Here is an 18,115-nt window from a genome sequence, read left to right on the forward strand (position 1 = left end):
CACACTGTACACACACACACACTGTACACACACACACACACTACACACACACACACACACACACACACACACACACACACGGATCAGGCATTGCACCCACATACATGTATAAGGCATAACACACACATATAGCATCAAGCATTGTACAAATACATACGTGCATCAGGCATGGCACACACACATACATGTAGTGGCATCAGGCATAAGCACACACATATAGCATCAGGCATAGCACACATACATACGTGTATCAGGCATGACACACACATGTAGTATCACACATGGCACACACATAACATACATACATATAGCATCAGGCATAGCACACATACATACATGTATCAGAATGACACACACACCACCACACACACACACACACACACACACACACACACACACACACACACACACACACACACACACACACACACGGATCAGGCATTGCACCCACATACATGTATAAGGCATAACACACACATATAGCATCAAGCATTGTACAAATACATACGTGTATCAGGCATGGCACACACACATACATGTAGTGGCATCAGGCATAAGCACACATATTCATGGATCAGGCATTGCACAGAAATATAACATCAGACATTGCACACACAAATACATGTAGCATCAGGCATGGCACACATACATACATACATGTAGCATCAGGCATTGCACACACACATATAATCAGAAATGGCACATGTATACAGTATCAGCCAGGTATTGCACACATACATACAGTGGATGCAGCACACATATCACATACACACACAGTGGCCAGCTAGAAGCATATAATCAGGAACTGCACACATACACATGCATACATGTAATCAGGCACTGCACACATACATACACAAACATACATGTAATCAGGAACTACATACATACATGTAATCAGGCACTGCACACATACATACACAAACATACATGTAATCAGGAACTACATACATACATGTAATCAGGCACTGCACACATACATACACAAACATACATGTAATCAGGAACTACATACATACATGTAATCAGGCACTGCGCACATACATACAATACAGTCCATGCACAGGCATGGCAGATACACACACAGCACCCAACTAGAAGTATATAATCAGGTATTGCGCGCACACACACACACAAATACATACATATAATCAGGCACTGCACACACACACATGTAATCAGGCACTGCACACATACATACAATACAGTCCATGCACCAGGCATGGCAGATACAGACACAGCGCCCAACTAGAAGCATATAATCAGGTATTGCACACACACACACAAATACATACATATAATCAGGCACTAGACACACACATACATACACATGTAATCAGGCACTGCACACATACATACAATACAGTGCATGCACCAGGCATGGCAGATACAGACACAGTGCTGTGAGCCCAGCTAGAGGCATATACTCAGGCACTGCACACACATGTAGTATAAGGCATGGCACACACACACATACATGCATACACATACATACATACACCATGCATGGCAGATACACAGTGACCAGCTAGAGGCATACAATCAGGCACTGCACACATACATACATACATGTAAACAGGCACTGCACACATACACACAGTTCATGCAGCAGGCATGGCAGATAGAGGCATATAATCAGGCACAGCACACATACATACATGTAATCAGACACTGCACACACATACACACAGAGTACATACAGTGCATGCAGCAGGCATGACAGATAGACTCAGCGTCCAGCTAGAGGCATATAATCAGGCACTGCACACATACATACATGTAATCAGACACTGCACACACATACACACAGAGTACATACAGTGCATACACCAGGCATGACAGATAGATACAGCGTCCAGCTAGAGGCATATAATCAGGCACTGCACACATACATACATGTAATCAGACACTGCACACACATACACACAGAGTACATACAGTGCATGCAGCAGGCATGACAGATAGACTCAGCGTCCAGCTAGAGGCATATAATCAGGCACTGCACACATACATACATGTAATCAGACACTGCACACACATACACACAGAGTACATACAGTGCATGCAGCAGGCATGGCAGATAGACACAGCGTCCAGCTAGAGGCATATAATCAGGCACTGCACACATACATACATGTAATCAGACACTGCACACACATACACACAGAGTACATACAGTGCATGCAGCAGGCATGGCAGATAGACACAGCGTCCAGCTAGAGGCATATAATCAGGCACTGCACACATACATACATGTAATCAGACACTGCACACACATACACACAGAGTACATACAGTGCATGCAGCAGGCATGGCAGATAGACACAGCGTCCAGCTAGAGGCATACAATCAGGCACTGCACACACACACACAGTACATGCAGCACCCATAGCAGTCTTAGCAGAGATAGACACACATTGGCCAGCTAGAGGCAGAGCTGCTGGGGGCGTGTCGTGCTGTGGGCGGGGCCGGCCTGTCCCGTGCCTCTATATAAGGCGGATCTGCAGGCGCTGGAAGCAGAGCAGTTTCTCCGCATAGACGCCGCGTTATTTCTGCAGCTCTCCGCCTAGCCCCGCCGCACAGCAGCTGCCAGATAATGATCAAGAAGATGTGTCCCAGCGAGCAAGAGCTCAACATCCCCGCCAAGAACTGCTACCGCATGGTGGTCCTGGGCTCCTCTAAGGTGGGCAAGACCTCCATCGTCACCCGATTCCTCAGCGGACGCTTCGAGGAGCAATACACCCCGACCGTGGAGAACTTCCACCGCAAGTTCTACAGCATCCGAGGGGAGGTCTACCAGCTGGATATACTGGACACCTCGGGCAACCACCCCTTCCCGGCCATGCGGAGGCTCTCCATCCTAACTGGTGAGTGTCCAGACCCAAACACGGTGCTTAGCTCTATAACTGAATTATTAATGGGACATACACCCATCCAATCTTAATTGGCCGATTTTACCAGTTCCCTGTACTTTGAGGGCTTACCCACACAATTTGATCAAAGCATTAAAAATCTGATGGACCTTCCACTACATAGAAGTGGAAAAATCGGCCAATAGAGATTGAATGTGTGTGCCAGGCTTGAATGATAATCTGCAGCCCTATTTGAAGTTCTCGTAGATCAGCTTTATTCGCTTCTAGTAATGTCTCAGCCTTTGATATACCCAGAGAGGCTGATTTACTGTCACTGCCAGGATTTATAATGAAAGAAAATAGACTTAAAGGGTTAATTGATGAGCAAAGCAGAGATCAGTGTTGTAGGTCGAGCAAGGAGTCTGGCTTGTAGTTCTTCTCTAGGCAAAGGGAGAATGGTGGTTTAAATATGCTAAGATATAAAAGACTATTTTTGGTAATGAAGCATTCTAATCTGATCTTTTCCTTCTGTCCTCCAGGAGACGTATTCATCTTGGTCTTCAGTCTGGACAACCGTGATTCCTTTGAGGAGGTCCAACGACTGAAACAGCAGATTATTGAGACAAAGTCCTGCCTGAAGAACAAGACCAAGGAGAACTTTGAGGTGCCCCTGGTAATATGTGGCAACAAGGCGGACCGGGATTTCTACCGAGAGGTCCAGCCGCATGAGATTGAGCAGCTGGTTGGAGAGGACAATAACTGTTGTTACTTTGAGGTGTCAGCCAAGAAGAATACCCAACTAGATGAGATGTTCCAGGCTCTGTTTACCATGGCTAAACTACCTAGTGAGATGAGCCCTGACCTCCACCGCAAAGTCTCCATCCAGTACTGTGAGATCCTGCACAAAAAGTCCTTCAAGGGCAAGAAAATCAAGGAGGATGGAGACGCCTATGGCATTCTGGCACCCTTTGCCCGTAGACCCAGCATCCACAGTGACCTAATGTACATTAGAGAGAAAGCCATTGGAGGTGGCCAAAGTAAAGACAAGGAGAGATGTGTTATCAGCTAAGGGGTCATCTTGTACGTTGCCATCCAGGCTTTATAAATATATACATAGAGAAACGGTCAGGGCGTTTTGAAGCTCAAAGTCGAAGGAGGCATGTCCGTAGCGGGGATTACTTGGCCCGCCATGCCTTCTGCCGGTTAGTCGGAGCCTCGAGGCTGTCGTGGAAACCTGAGGCCAACCTTGGGGAACTGGTGTTTGTTGGACAGTGTGACATCCAATCTGTCTTAAGTTGTGAGAACTTGGAATGGTCAGGCAACGGGTTGAACGTGGACTTACAAGAAAAAAGTGAGAGTCCTCAGAGTTGGACGTCTCTCCGCCCTCCCCTGTCGCTTTACAAACTGGACTGATGGGGAGGTGCAGATTGTGTAGACTGCAGGAGAACTGTGATATGAACTTTGTTTACACAGTGCCCTGGGCACAACTCTCAGACTACTGTACACTGAACAAATTTATCTTGTTTATAACTGGTCAGACATTTAATGCTAATGTCTGTATATTTTTTTACAAAAATAAACAAAATTTATACTTCTACATGTGTGTTGGTTTTTGGAGGGCTACAAATGTTGCCAAAGTGGAAAAATTACTAAGAACTTATAAAATATTAAGTGAACCAGAGGTGAAAATAATCCGATGAGAGAAACAATTGTATGTATCCCACTACTCCCCCACATTTTTTTTTAAGCTATATCAGTTATTTTGTTTAAAAACTTAAAGTAGAGTTAATGGTTTATTGTCTCTGCTCAATGACAGTCGTCTTGTCAGTCACAGAATTAAAATATAAACTTTTTTTTTTCTATTCCCTGCACTCAGAAGCAGATCTCTCCTAGGCACTTTTTTTTTTATGGCTGTAATTCCCTTCTCAGTTTGGGTTATGTTATAGTCAGACTGGAGAGAAACTCTCTTGCCTACCTGCATGTTTAACCCTTTCAGGCAGTAAGAGAAGGCTAACGCAGCCTAGTTATTTGCGTGCTTGGCACAGTACATACACATGTCTATCTCATCATGTCACCTGGGGTACGCTATAATGCACGTATTTCTCTTTTGATGCTCTAGACGTCCCAGCATGCATTAGGGGTGCTTGAACTGCTAGAATTGTTGAGAGAAAGATGAGGCAGACTCCTTACTCATCTAGTGACACATCTGGTTATTCAGATGAGGATCTGATCAGTAATACTGTATATTGTACTTGCATTACTGATTTTTAATTCCTGTTTTATACATACAAGCTTATCTCTGCCATTGTTTACATTACAAAGATATGTCAGCCGAATGAATCAATTTCGGCTTGGCCATTGCCGCTATGCAGAGCGTTGGGGAGGGGGTTAGTGTTAGGCAAGGGAAGGGGTAATGTGCGAGTTTGGTTACGGTAAGTGATGGAAGAATATTGGTAAAGCTACCTGCTACCTATTCTACTGTCTACCTCTCGTGGCCATTTTTAACATTCACACTTCTAATCCTAAGCCTGTCAGCAGCCCTGTTCAGTGTCTACAGATGTGATCAGCACTTAAATAGCCGCGTAGTGCCTTAAAGTGCATACACACATCCAATCTTGATTGGCCAATCACAGACCAATTTTACTACCTCCATGTAGTATAGGAGCTTCCCTACACAATCTGCTCGTGGCATTTTAAAATCTGTCGGCCATCATACTACATGGTGGAGGTGAAATTGGTCAGCCATTGGCATCGAAATGGTGAAACTCTTTCAAAAGAGCATGACTAAAGCAGAGATCCGCACATGCCATGGCTGGTTTACTATCAGCACAAGCACATTGTAACAAGCTATACTGTACATGTTAGCTGAAGATATTACTGTATCCAAAAGAAGAAAGTAAAATATGCAATATTGCTTTAGAAGAAGGGGGGGGGGAGAGGGGGGTCCAAATTAAAGTGAACCTGAAGCCAAAAAACAAGTTTAAACTTACCTGGGGCTTCTACCTGCCCCCTGCAGCTGTCCTAAGCCTGTTGCGTGACTTTGGGGGGGGGGGGGGGGGGGAGGTTGTTTAGGTTTTCTTTATGAACAATTTAAGCATAAGATTACCATACAATAAGCATCAGTTTTCCAGGGCTGTGAAAGGGTTAGTAATGTGGAATCATTTGCCAGTGTTCGCAGCCAGAGCGTTACAGCTGCTATGATGTCACATCTGTGGATTAACCCTTCTGACTCCGGGACATATTGAACCAAATAACAGATATCCTGAGTGAAACATCATGTAGATCAGGGGTGTCAAACTCAAATACAAAGTGGGACGAAACTGAACACTGGGACCAAGTCACAGGCCAACCTCAACGTCTAGTAGCCTCCTCCCTCACTTAAAGCGCCAATATATTCTGTGGCGCTGTACAAAGTAAGAAACAAACATGGGGTACAGAATACAGACAATGGTGTACACTAATACACAAAATACAGAGCTGGTAATGACAGTGACAAAAGTAAAACAAAAAAAATGTATAACAATTTTCAAGACACAAAGGGGTGAGAGCCCTGCCCTTATGAGCTTACAATATAAAGAAATACAGTTCCCTGGTGTCTAGGCCCCCCCCCTTTCCCCTATAGAGTTCCCTGGTATCTAGTGCCCCCTCCCATATACAGTTCCCTAGTGTCTAGTGACCCTCCCCTATACAATTCCCTGGTGTCTAGTGGCTCCCTCCCCTATACAATTCCCTGGTGTCTAGTGGACCCCTCCTCTATACAGTTCCCTGTTGTCTAGTGCCCCTCTCCAGTATACAGTTCCCTAGTGTCCCCCTCCCTCCCCTATACAGTTCCCTGGTGTCTAGTGATCTTCCTCCCTCCCTTATACAGTTCCCTGGTGTCTAATGCACCCCCTCCTCCCTATATAGTTCCCTGTTGTCTAGTGGCCGCCTCTCCTATACAGTTCCCTGGTGTCTAGTGGCCGCCTCTCCTATACAGTTCCCTGGTGTCTAGTGGCCGCCTCTCCTATACAGTTCCCTGGTGTCTAGTGGATGCCTCCCCTATGCAGTTCCCTGGTGTCTAGTGGTCTCCTTCCTCCCCTATATAGTTCCCTGGTGTCTAGTGACCCCTCCCTCCCCTATACTGTTCCCTGGTGTCTAGTAGCCACCTCCCTCCCCTATACATACAGTTCTCTGGTGTCTATTGACCTCCCTCCTACCCTATATAGTTCCCTGGTGTCTACTGGCCCCCTCCCTCCCCTATACAGTTCCCTGGTGTCTAGTTGCCCCCTCCCTCCCCTATACAGTTCCCTGGTGTCTAGTGGCCCCACCCCTATACAGTTCCCTGGTGTCTACTAGCCCCCTCCCTCTCCTATACAGTTCCCTGGTGTCTAGTGGCCCCTCCCCTATACAGTTCCCTGGTGTCTAGTGGCCCCACCCCTATACAGTTCCCTGGTGTCTACTAGCCCCCTCCCTCCCCTATACAGTTCCCTGGTGTCTAGTGGCCCCTCCCCTATACAGTTCCCTGGTGTCTAATGCACCCCCTCCCTCCTCCATATGGCTTCCATGGTGATCGAGGGCTCTACCTCTAATATAACTTACCTGATAGTCTAGAGCGGGCCAAACATAATGCAAAGTGGGGAAACCAGCTGTGGGTCAAATCTGATGACTCTGCAGGCCAAAGTGTGACATGTATGATGTACATGGAGAATAGGGGAGCCTCCCATAGCTGATCCCCCTTATCTGGCTGTAATGCTGAAGGTTTGTCTCTGGCAATCTGAGGCCCTGCCCCGGAACATGCATGCAGACACGGAACCCCAAAGCTGCATACTGCATCTGGTGCAGTAATGAGCAGAAGAGAGTCAGCACTGCAGCCAAGCGAGTAGCACTCATAGGAAGTCTGAAATGGCAGCCAATACTCCACCCGCAAGGGAAGATGTTCTGGACAACCTCCTGTCAGTAGTACTCCAAACAGAGCATTGTTGCCATGGTTGCCGGGAGGTGCCAATTGAGCTTACTCACAGTTCTGCCGTTCCTCAGCTTGAATAAAAGACTGTTTCCTTTTATACGATTAAATGACATTTGTACGCTGTGATCTGTGTTAATGGTGGATTGAGGGTGGAACTACCCCCTCCTGTCACATGATTCTGGGTTTACTGCCATTATTGAGAGTGTATTATAAGGAAAACCAGTTAAAATAACATTTTGAATAATATAACTAAGGAGATTCCTTCATTTAACTTATCCCGAAGTTTTCCCTTACATAAACATTATAGTAAAAGTGGGTGTCTGTCTGTAACAATGACTGCAGCTTTTACAGGATTATCTCACTGATCACACAAGCCTGACACACAGCGCCACCTACTGGCCACACCATGACATCTCACTTCAATTGCATATGCTGCAGAGAATGTCAACTCTATATTCAAAACACAAACAAACACAGAATATTTATGTCGCGCTTTTCTCCTGGAGGACTCAAAGCGCCAGAGCTGCAGCCACTAGGACGCGCTCTATAGGCAGTAGCAGTGTTAGGGAGTCTTGCCCAAGGTCTCCTACTGAATAGGTGCTGGCTTACTGAACAGGAAGAGCCGAGATATTCAGTGAATACATCATATTAATATAATAGGGTAGGACATTAGACTATGACAATGGTAGGATTAGAGTGTGACCTCCTCTGGGGACAGTCAGTGACATGACTATATACTCTGTTCAGTGCTGCAGTAGATGTCAGTGCTATATAAATACATAATAATAATATGGTAGGACATTAGACTATGACTATGGTAGGATTAGATTGTGAGTTCCTCTGTGGACAGTCAGTGACATGACTATGTACTCTGTAATGTGCTGCAGAAGATGTCAGTGGTATATAAATACATAATAATAATATGGTAGGACATTAGACTATGACTATGGTGGGATTAGAGTGTGAGCTCCTCTGAGGATAGTCAGTGACATGATTATGTACTCTGTAAAGTGCTGCAGAAGATGTCAGTGGTATGTAAATACATAATAATAATATGGTAGGACATTAGACTATGACTATGGCAGGATTAGAGTGTGAGCTCCTCTGAGGACAGTCAGTGACATGACTATGTACTCTGTAATGCGCTGCAGAAGATGCCAGTGCTATATAAATACATAATAATAATATGGAAGGACATTAGACTATGACTATGGTAGGATTAGAGTGTGAGCTCCTCTGAGGACAGTCAGTGACATGACTATGTACTCTGTAATGTGCTGCAGGAGATGTCAGTGCTATATAAATACATAATAATAATATGGCAGGACATTAGACTATGACTATGGTAGGATTAAAGTGTGAGCTCCTCTGAGGACAGTCAGTGACATGACTATGTACTCTGTAAAGTGCTGCAGAAGATGTCAGTGCTATATAAATACATAATAATATGGTAGGACATAAGACCATGACTATGGTAGGATTAGATTGTGAGCCCCTCTGAGGACAGTCAGTGACATGACTATGTACTCTGTAAAGTGCTGCAGAAGATGTCAGTGCTATATAAATACATAATAATAATATGGTAGGACATTAGACTATGACTATAGCAGGATTAGATTATGAGCTCCTCTGAGGACAGTCAGTGACATGACTATGTACTCTGTAATGTGCTGCAGAAGATATCAGTGCTATATAAATACATAATAATAATATGGTAGGACATTAGACTATGACTTTGGTAGGATTAGAGTGTGAGCTCCTCTGAGGACAGTCAGTGACATGACTATGTAGTCTGTAATGTGCTGCAGAAGATATCACTGCTATATAAATACATAATAATAATAATATGGTAGGACATTAGACTATGACTATGGTAGGATTAGTGTGTGAGCTCCTCTGAGGACAGTCAGTGACATGACTATGTACTCTGTAATGTGCTGCAGAAGATGTCAGTGTTATATAAATACATAATAATAATATGGTAGGACATTACACTATGACTATGGTAGGATTAGATTGTGAGCTCCTCTGAGGACAGTCAGTGACATGACTATGTACTCTGTACAGTGCTGCAGAAGATGCCAGTGCTATATAAATACATAATAATAATATGGTAGGACATTACACTATGACTATGGTAGGATTAGTGTGTGAGCTCCTCTGAGGACAGTCAGTGACATGCCTATGTACTCTGTAATGTGCTGCAGAAGATGTCAGTGCTATATAAATACATAATAATAATATGGTAGGACATTAGACTATGACTATGGTAGGATTAGAGTGTGAGCTCCTCTGAGGACAGTCAGTGACATGACTATGTACTCTGTAATGTGCTGCAGAAGATGTCAGTGCTATATAAATACATAATAATAATATGGTAGGACATTACACTATGACTATGGTAGGATTAGTGTGTGAGCTCCTCTGAGGACAGTCAGTGACATGACTATGTACTCTGTAATGTGCTGCAGGAGATGTCAGTGCTATATAAATACATAATAATAATATGGGAGGACATTAGACTATGAATATGATAGGATTATAGTGTGAGCTCCTCTGAGGACTGTCAGTGACATGACTATGTTCTCTGTAAAGTGCTGCAGAAGATGTCAGTGCTATATAAATACATAATAATAATATGGTAGCACATTACACTATGACTATGGTAGGATTAGAGTGTGAGCCCCTCTGAGGACAGTCAGTGACATGACTATGTACTCTGTACACTGCTGCAGAAGATGTCAGTGCTATATAAATACATAATAATAATATGGTAGGACATTAGACTATGACTATGGTAGGATTAGATTGTGAGCTCCTCTGAGGACAGTCAGTGACATCCTTCTCAGTGTAGGTTCCCTTTAAGTCCCATCTACACCATACAATTTTTTGTCCGACTCGATTCAATCCAACAGCTCCGATCGGGATTCGATTCAATTCAAGTTGCCATTGTTTTGCAATGGCAAATTGAATCGAATCCCGATCGGACATGTCGGATTGAATTGAATCAATGAATCGATTCGAATCGGACAAAAAATTGTATGGTGTAGATGGGGCTTTACACTACAATCCATATGAAAAATCGAACAGAAAAGTGCCGTTGTAGTCTAACAACCGCATTTGAGGCTAGAGGCGGTTGTTAGACCACAACGGCACTTTATTTGGCCTGAGGAAGTGGGCTTGGTCCCACGAGACGCGTTGCCTGTGCTAAATCTCCAATTAAACTTCCTTATCAAAGTGAGTTGTCGTCTGTGAGGTAAGCCACCTCATTTTGTTATTTTATTGATTTTAGAGTATTTTATAGAAATTGGGCGCCTCTTTACCACTTCTGTGCCATATCCCCCCCCACTTGCCTGGGTGGGGAACCTTACGCTCCTGAACCAAGGTGGGATCCCACCACCTGTGGTAATCAAGGTACGCAGAATCTTTTTGCTATGAGAGTGACCAGACCCAGGACTGCTGGTATACCTGAGTGGAGTCAGGTTTAAACACTCCACTTGCTTGAAGCGGTCGGTTGCCCCGTGTGCAACCCACCTTTGTGAGCACCCCTTTTTCAGAAGTTTTTTTGAACACCTATTTATTGAGACATGCTGTACCATTTGGGCTCCCGTTGTCTTTGTGTTTTTTCCCCTCCAGTACTGTATACTAACAGAAAAGTGTATGGTGTGTACCTAGCAATGTACGAGTGGTCGTCTTTGTGTGATATGATGGCAGTTTTTATTCAGGATTTTCTCACCGATCACAATACAAGCCATTCAATCAGGCAGCTATGTACACAGCACCACCTACTGGACTTATCATGAAATATCACCTAAATTGCATGTACTGCAAAAAGACTTGGGGCTCGATTCACAAAGCGGTGCTAACAGTTAGCACCCTGGTGAAAAGCCCTTTATCATGCCTAAACTCAGTTTAGGCATGATAAGTTTAGGTGTGATAAGTTTAGGTGTGATAAGTTTAGGCATGATAAGTTTAGGTGTGATAAGTTTAGGCATTATAAGTTTAAGCGCCAACTGCGTTAGAACCGCAGTGCACAGCTGATCAAAAGTTTTACGCTAGCAAAGTCTGGTGCACTTCGTATAAAGTTTAATGGCGCTGCTTTGCGTGTGGGACTTTGCAAGCGATCTAAACTTATCTAAACTTAGCATGCCTAAACTTATCACACCTAAACTGGCTTTTCACCAGAGTGGTGCAATGGTTATCATGCCTAAAGTCTTTTAGGCATGCTAACTGGGTTAGCACCGCTTTGTGAATCGAGCCCCTAAACTGAGTTTAGGCATGATAAAGGGCTTTTCACCAGCGTGCTAACTGTTAGCACCGCTTTGTGAATCAGGCCCTTTGACTACGGTAGTGACTAGATTGTGAGCTCCTCTGAGGACAGTCAGTGACATGACTATGTACTCTGTAATGTGCTGCAGGAGATGTCAGTGCTATATAAATATAGAGTTGGGCCGAACGGTTCGCCGGCGAACCTGGTTCGCGCGAACCTAGGTGGTTCGCGTGCGGGTACCGCACGCGAACTTTATTGCGGAAAAGTTCGCCCCATTGCGGTTCGCCCCATAATGCACTGAGGGTCAACTTTGACCCTCTACATCACAGTCAGCAGGCCCAGTGTAGCCAATTAGGCTACACTAGCCCCTGGAGCCCCACCCCCCCTTATATAGGCAGGCAGCGGCGGCCGTGGCCACTCGTGTGCCTGCATTAGTTAGAGTAGGGCGAGCTACTGCAGTCTCTCATAGGGAAAGATTAGTTAGCCTTAGCTTGTCCCTGGCTGCATACCTGTTCATTGATCCTGCCACTGCATACCTGTTCATTGATCCTGCCACTGCATACCTGTTCATTGATCCTGCCACTGCATACCTGTTCATTGATCCTGCCACTGCATACCTGTTCAGTGATCCTGCCACTGCATACCTGTTCATTAATCCTGCCACTGCATACCTGTTCATTGATCCTGCCACTGCATACCTGTTCATTGATCCTGCCACTGCATACCTGTTCATTGATCCTGCCACTGCATACCTGTTCATTGATCCTGCCACTGCATACCTGTTCATTGATCCTGCCACTGCATACCTGTTCAGTGATCCTGCCACTGCATACCTGTTCATTGATCCTGCCACTGCATACCTGTTCTGTGAACCCACCACTGCATACCTGTTCTGTTCAGTGGACCCGCCACTGTATACCTGTTTAGTGAACCCGCCACTGCATACCTGTTCTGTTCAGTGGACCCGCCACTGTATACCTGTTCAGTGGACCCGCCACTGCATACCTGTTCTGTTCAGTGAACCCGCCACTGCATACCTGTTCTGTTCAGTGGAGTTTGGTGTGTCAGTGTGAAGCAGTACCTTAATTACACTCCCTGATTGATGTATACACATGCAAGATGTTTTAAAGCACTTTAGGCCTGTCATTTAGCATTCAATGTGATTTCTGCCCTTAAAACGCTGCTTTGCGTCAAATCCAGATTTTTCCCGGTGACTTTTGGCGTGTATCCCACTCCGCCATGCCCCCCTCCAGGTGTTAGACCCCTTGAAACATCTTTTCCATCACTTTTGTGGCCAGCATAATTTTTTTTTTTTTTCAAAGTTCGCATCCCCATTGAAGTCTATTGCGGTTCGCGAACTTTAACGCGAACCGAACCTTCCGCGAAAGTTCGCGAACCCGGTTCGCGAACCTAAAATCGGAGGTTCGGCCCAACTCTATATAAATACATAATAATAATATGGTAGGACATTAGACTATGACTATGGTAGGATTAGATTGTGAGCTCCTCTGAGGACAGTCAGTGACATGACTATGTACCCTGTAATGTGCTGCAGAAGATGTCAGTGCTATATAATTACATAATAATAATATGGTAGGACATTAGACTATGAATATGATAGGATTATAGTGTGAGCTCCTCTGAGGACAGTCAGTGACATGACTATGTACTCTGTAATGTGCTGCAGAAGATGTCAGTGCTATATAAATACATAATAATAATATGGTAGGACATTAAACTATGACTATGGTTGGATTAGAGTGTGAGCTCCTCTGAGGACAGTCAGTGACATGACTATGTATTCTGTAATGTGCTGCAGAAGATGTCAGTGCTATATAAATACATAATAATAATATGGTAGGACATTAGACTATGACTATGGTAGGATTAGATTGTGAGCTCCTCTGAGGACAGTCAGTGACATGACTATGTACTCTGTAAAGTGCTGCAGAAGATGTCAGTGCTAGATGCATACATAATAATAATATGGTAGGACATTAGACTATGACTATGGCAGGATTAGAGTGTGATCTCCTCTGAGGACAGTCAGTGACATGACTATGTACTCTGTAAAGTGCTGCCAAAGATGTCAGTGCTATATAAATATAATAAGGTAATATATTAAACTAGGACTTTTGCAGGTTTAGATTGCGAGCTCCTCTGAGTACAGTAGAGGGATTTTTTTTTAATATTCTGGAGCTCTCCCCTGCACCCGAGACCATATACAAGTGGTTGTCTTTTTGTGATATGGTAGTTTTTACACAGTTATCTTACTGATCATAATACAAGCCATTCAATCAGGCAGCTTAACAAACAGCACCACCTACTGGATTTATCATGAAATCTCACCTAAATTGCATATGCTGCAAACAGACTAAAGACTATGATAGAGATTACAGTGCTGCCAATAATTATTCATACCCCTGGTAATTTATGACTTAAAATTACTTTTTTTCAACCAGCAAGTCATTTTTTTGAGGGGAAATGAAATAGGTGTCTCTCAAAAGATAGTAAGACCGTGTACAAGAGGCATTGTTATGGGGGAAAAAATCTCAGCTTTTATTTACATTTAAGCAAAAAGTGCCCCGTCCAAAATTATTCACACCCTTCTCAATAATCAATAGAAAAGCCTTTATTGGCGATTACAGCAATCAAGTGCTTCCTTTGCAGACCAGCTTTTGCATGTCTTTTTGCCCATTCATCTTTAGCTACGAGCTCCAAATCTTTAAGTTTGGAGGGTCTTCTTGTCATCACTCTGATCTTTAGCTCACTCCACAGATTCTCAATTGGATTCAAGTCAGGACTCTGGCTGGGCCACTCCAAAACGTTAATGTGGTTGTCTGCTAACCATTTCTTCACCACTTTTGCTGTGTGTTTTGTGGTCATTGTCATACTGAAATGTCCACTGGTGCCCAAGGCCAAGTTTCTCCGCAAACTGCCTGATGTTGTCGTTGAGAATCCTCATGTATTGCTCTTTTTTCATGGTGCCGTTTAGTGTGATTAGGTTCCCTGGTCCATTGGCTGATAAACACCCCCCAAGCATTAGGTTCCCACCACTATGTTTGACAGCGGGGATGGTGTTCTTTGGGTTGAAGGCTTCTCCTTTTTACACCAAAAGAAGGAAACATCATTGTGACCAAACAATTTAATTTTTGTTTCATCTCTGACCATAACACAGAAGTCTTCTTCTTTGTCCAGATGAGCATTTGCAAAGGCCAAGCGAGCTTTTGTGTGCCTTATATGGAGAAGTAGTGTCCTCTTTGGTCTCCATGGAACTCAGCAGTGTGCAGTGTCTGTTGGATTGTCTGCCTTGAGACATTGCCACCAGCAGAGCCCAGATTCACCAGGATGGCCTTGGTGGTGATCATTGGATTCTTTTTCACCTCTCTCACTATCCTCCCAGCCAGCACAGGTGTCACTTTTGGCTTCAGTTCTGACAACGTCCTCTGGAATTTTACACAGTGCGGAACATCTTGTGTTTTTTAATAATACTTTACACTGTAGCCACTGGAACTTGAAAACATTTAGAAATAGCCTTGTAGCCCTTTCCTGACTTGTGAGCAGCCACAGGTCCTCACTGAGCTCCTTTGTCTTAGCCATGATTGTCCACAAACCAACTGCAGAGAGCTGCTGTTTTTCACCTGTTGAGTTGATTATAACGTCTGTTCCCAATTAATTAGGGTAATTAGGGTGCTTTAGAACAGCTTGGACTATTTGGAATAGTATAGAATTTTGGACTTTCCCATAGACTGTGACAGTTTGTGAAGGGTATGAATAATTTTGGACTTTTTTCCACAATAATGCCTCTTGTACATCGTCTTATTATCTTTTGGGAGACATCTATGTCATTTCCCGTCAAAAAATGACTTGCTGGTTCAATAAAAGTAACTTCAAGTCAAAATGTTCCAGGGGTATAAATAATTATGGGCAGCCCAGTAGACTGCGAGCTCCTCTGAGGACAGTCAGTGACATGACTAGGTACTCTGTAATGTGCTGCAGAAGATGTCAGTGCTGTATAAAAACATAATAATAATATGGTAGGACATTACACTATGACTATGGTAGGATTAGAGTGTGAGCTCCTCTGAGGACAGTCAGTGACATGACTATGTACTCTTTAAAGTGCTGCAGGAGATGGCAGTGCTATATAAATACATAATAATAATATGGTAGAACATTAGACTATGACTATGGTAGGGTTAGATTGTGAGGTTCTCTGAGGGCAGTCAGTGACATGACTATGTACTCTGTAATGTGCTGCAGAAGTGCTTTACAGATTGGGGTGGCTACAGTCGGGAGGGGGTGGAGCTATGCAGAAATATTAAAATGGGAAGGACTCACTTTCCTACTTATTAGTCAATCTGAGAAATCGTCTAGTTCACGGAGTCCTAGAAACTGGCCTGGACCCAAGTCCTCAGCCTCTTTGGCCTTTGCAGAACCTGGACCCCAAGAACTTCATATCAGGCTTGAAATCTGGGGGGGGGATCAGACTGTTGCAGGTGTGGAACTACAAGTCCCAGCTGTACGGAGTTAGCCCTGTTCCCCAAATCGGCGTCTGTCCAAATGGAATCTAAATGACATTTCATACTGTGGCCAGTAGGTGGTGCTGTATGTTAAACTGCCTTATTGCATTGCTTGTGATCAGAAAGAGAACTAGTTATGTATAGGCAGCTTGACCAAGAGACAGATCTCGCTCTCTGATCGAATCTGATTGAGAGAGATCTGCTGCCCACCGCAGACAGATTGCTGATAAGGTGCCCATTAACGGTACAATTTTTCACTAAATGCGATCTTTCAATGCGATTTGAATAATCATAACTTTTCTGAAGCCAATTATCGAATGTTCACATTTACGGAGCGATTCTTTCTTCAGATGCGATCATATTTTTCAACTTTTGGATCCATTTTATCCTAAAAAGCAATCGACCAAAGAATCGTTCACTATCGATTGCCTTCATAAACTGCAAATTTTCTATACAATTCAATCGTAAAAATCGCATTAAAAGATCACAATTGGTGAAAAAATTGTGCCGTTAATGGGCATCTATAGATTGAAGCGTGAAATCTATCAGGAATCGGTCTAGCGATGCCACATTCACTTCCCCCCTGGCCACCCCCCAGGTGTAAATGTCCCCCCTCCCCCCGGTGCCCATGCAGTGTCAAATCTCCCCTCCTCCACTGTCACCACAAGGCGTGTGTATCACGTGACATGTCTGTGACAGTGCAAGAGGCCAGGGGTCACAGGACAGGAGACTTCATACTGCATGGGCTACGTAACGGTGTTAGGGACATTGACACTTGGGGGCGGTATGCAGGCAGTGCCCATCACATTCATTGGTTGTTGCGATATTGAATGCCGTTACACGTGATTAAGCGCTTTTGACCAGGATCTTTCCCGCATGTCCGATCGGCACAACCGTCTGACCCCAGACTGATGAAATCGGTCAAGTCATCGATCAGGCATGCTTGTCGTAGCCATAGCCGGCCTTTGCCCTGAGCGACCCGAGCGGTCGCTCAGGGCGCCGGCTTCCAAAGGGGCTCCTAGAGCTGGCTATCTAATGGAGGGAGGACACCTACTCCTGGCCACCTATACTGAGGGCACCTACACCTGGCTACCTATACTGAGGGCACCTACACCTGGCTACCTATACTGAGGGCAGCAACACCTGGCTACCTATACTGAGGGCACCTACACCTGGCTACCTATACTGAGGGCACCTACACCTGGCTACCTATACTGAGGGCAGCAACACCTGGCTACCTATACTGAGGGCACCTACACCTGGCTACCTATACTGAGGGCACCTACACCTGGCTACCTATACTGAGGGCAGCAACACCTGGCTACCTATACTGAGGGCACCTACACCTGGCTACCTATACTGAGGGCACCTACACCTGGCTACCTATACTGAGGGCAGCAACACCTGGCTACCTATACTGGAGGCACCTACACCTGGCTACCTATACTGGAGGCACCTACACCTGGCTACCTATACTGGAAGCACTGACCCCTGGCTACCTATACTGAGGGCACCAACACCTGGT

At 44.6% G+C, this 18,115-nt stretch overlaps 1 protein-coding gene across 1 annotated transcript; it reads left to right on the top strand.

Moving 5' to 3' along the window:
- Window positions 1-2,529: 2,529 nt before the first annotated feature.
- Window positions 2,530-4,449, top strand: LOC137525361 (dexamethasone-induced Ras-related protein 1-like). The gene is made up of 2 exons (XM_068246422.1): window positions 2,530-2,867; window positions 3,392-4,449. The coding sequence occupies exons 1-2, from the start codon at window positions 2,597-2,599 to the stop codon at window positions 3,919-3,921; spliced, it is 801 nt and encodes a 266-aa protein (XP_068102523.1). The 5' UTR covers window positions 2,530-2,596; the 3' UTR covers window positions 3,922-4,449.
- Window positions 4,450-18,115: the final 13,666 nt, after the last annotated feature.

This window comes from Hyperolius riggenbachi, chromosome 7, assembly GCF_040937935.1.
Source record: "Hyperolius riggenbachi isolate aHypRig1 chromosome 7, aHypRig1.pri, whole genome shotgun sequence".
In the NCBI taxonomy this organism is placed as follows: domain Eukaryota; kingdom Metazoa; phylum Chordata; class Amphibia; order Anura; family Hyperoliidae; genus Hyperolius; species Hyperolius riggenbachi.

Coding starts and splice junctions, on each gene's coding strand:
- LOC137525361 (XM_068246422.1), top strand. CDS start 2,597: ATGATCAAGAAGATGTGTCCCAGCGAGCAAGAGCTCAACATCCCCGCC. Junction 2,868..3,391: donor GAGGCTCTCCATCCTAACTG/GTGAGTGTCCAG, acceptor TCTGTCCTCCAG/GAGACGTATTCATCTTGGTC.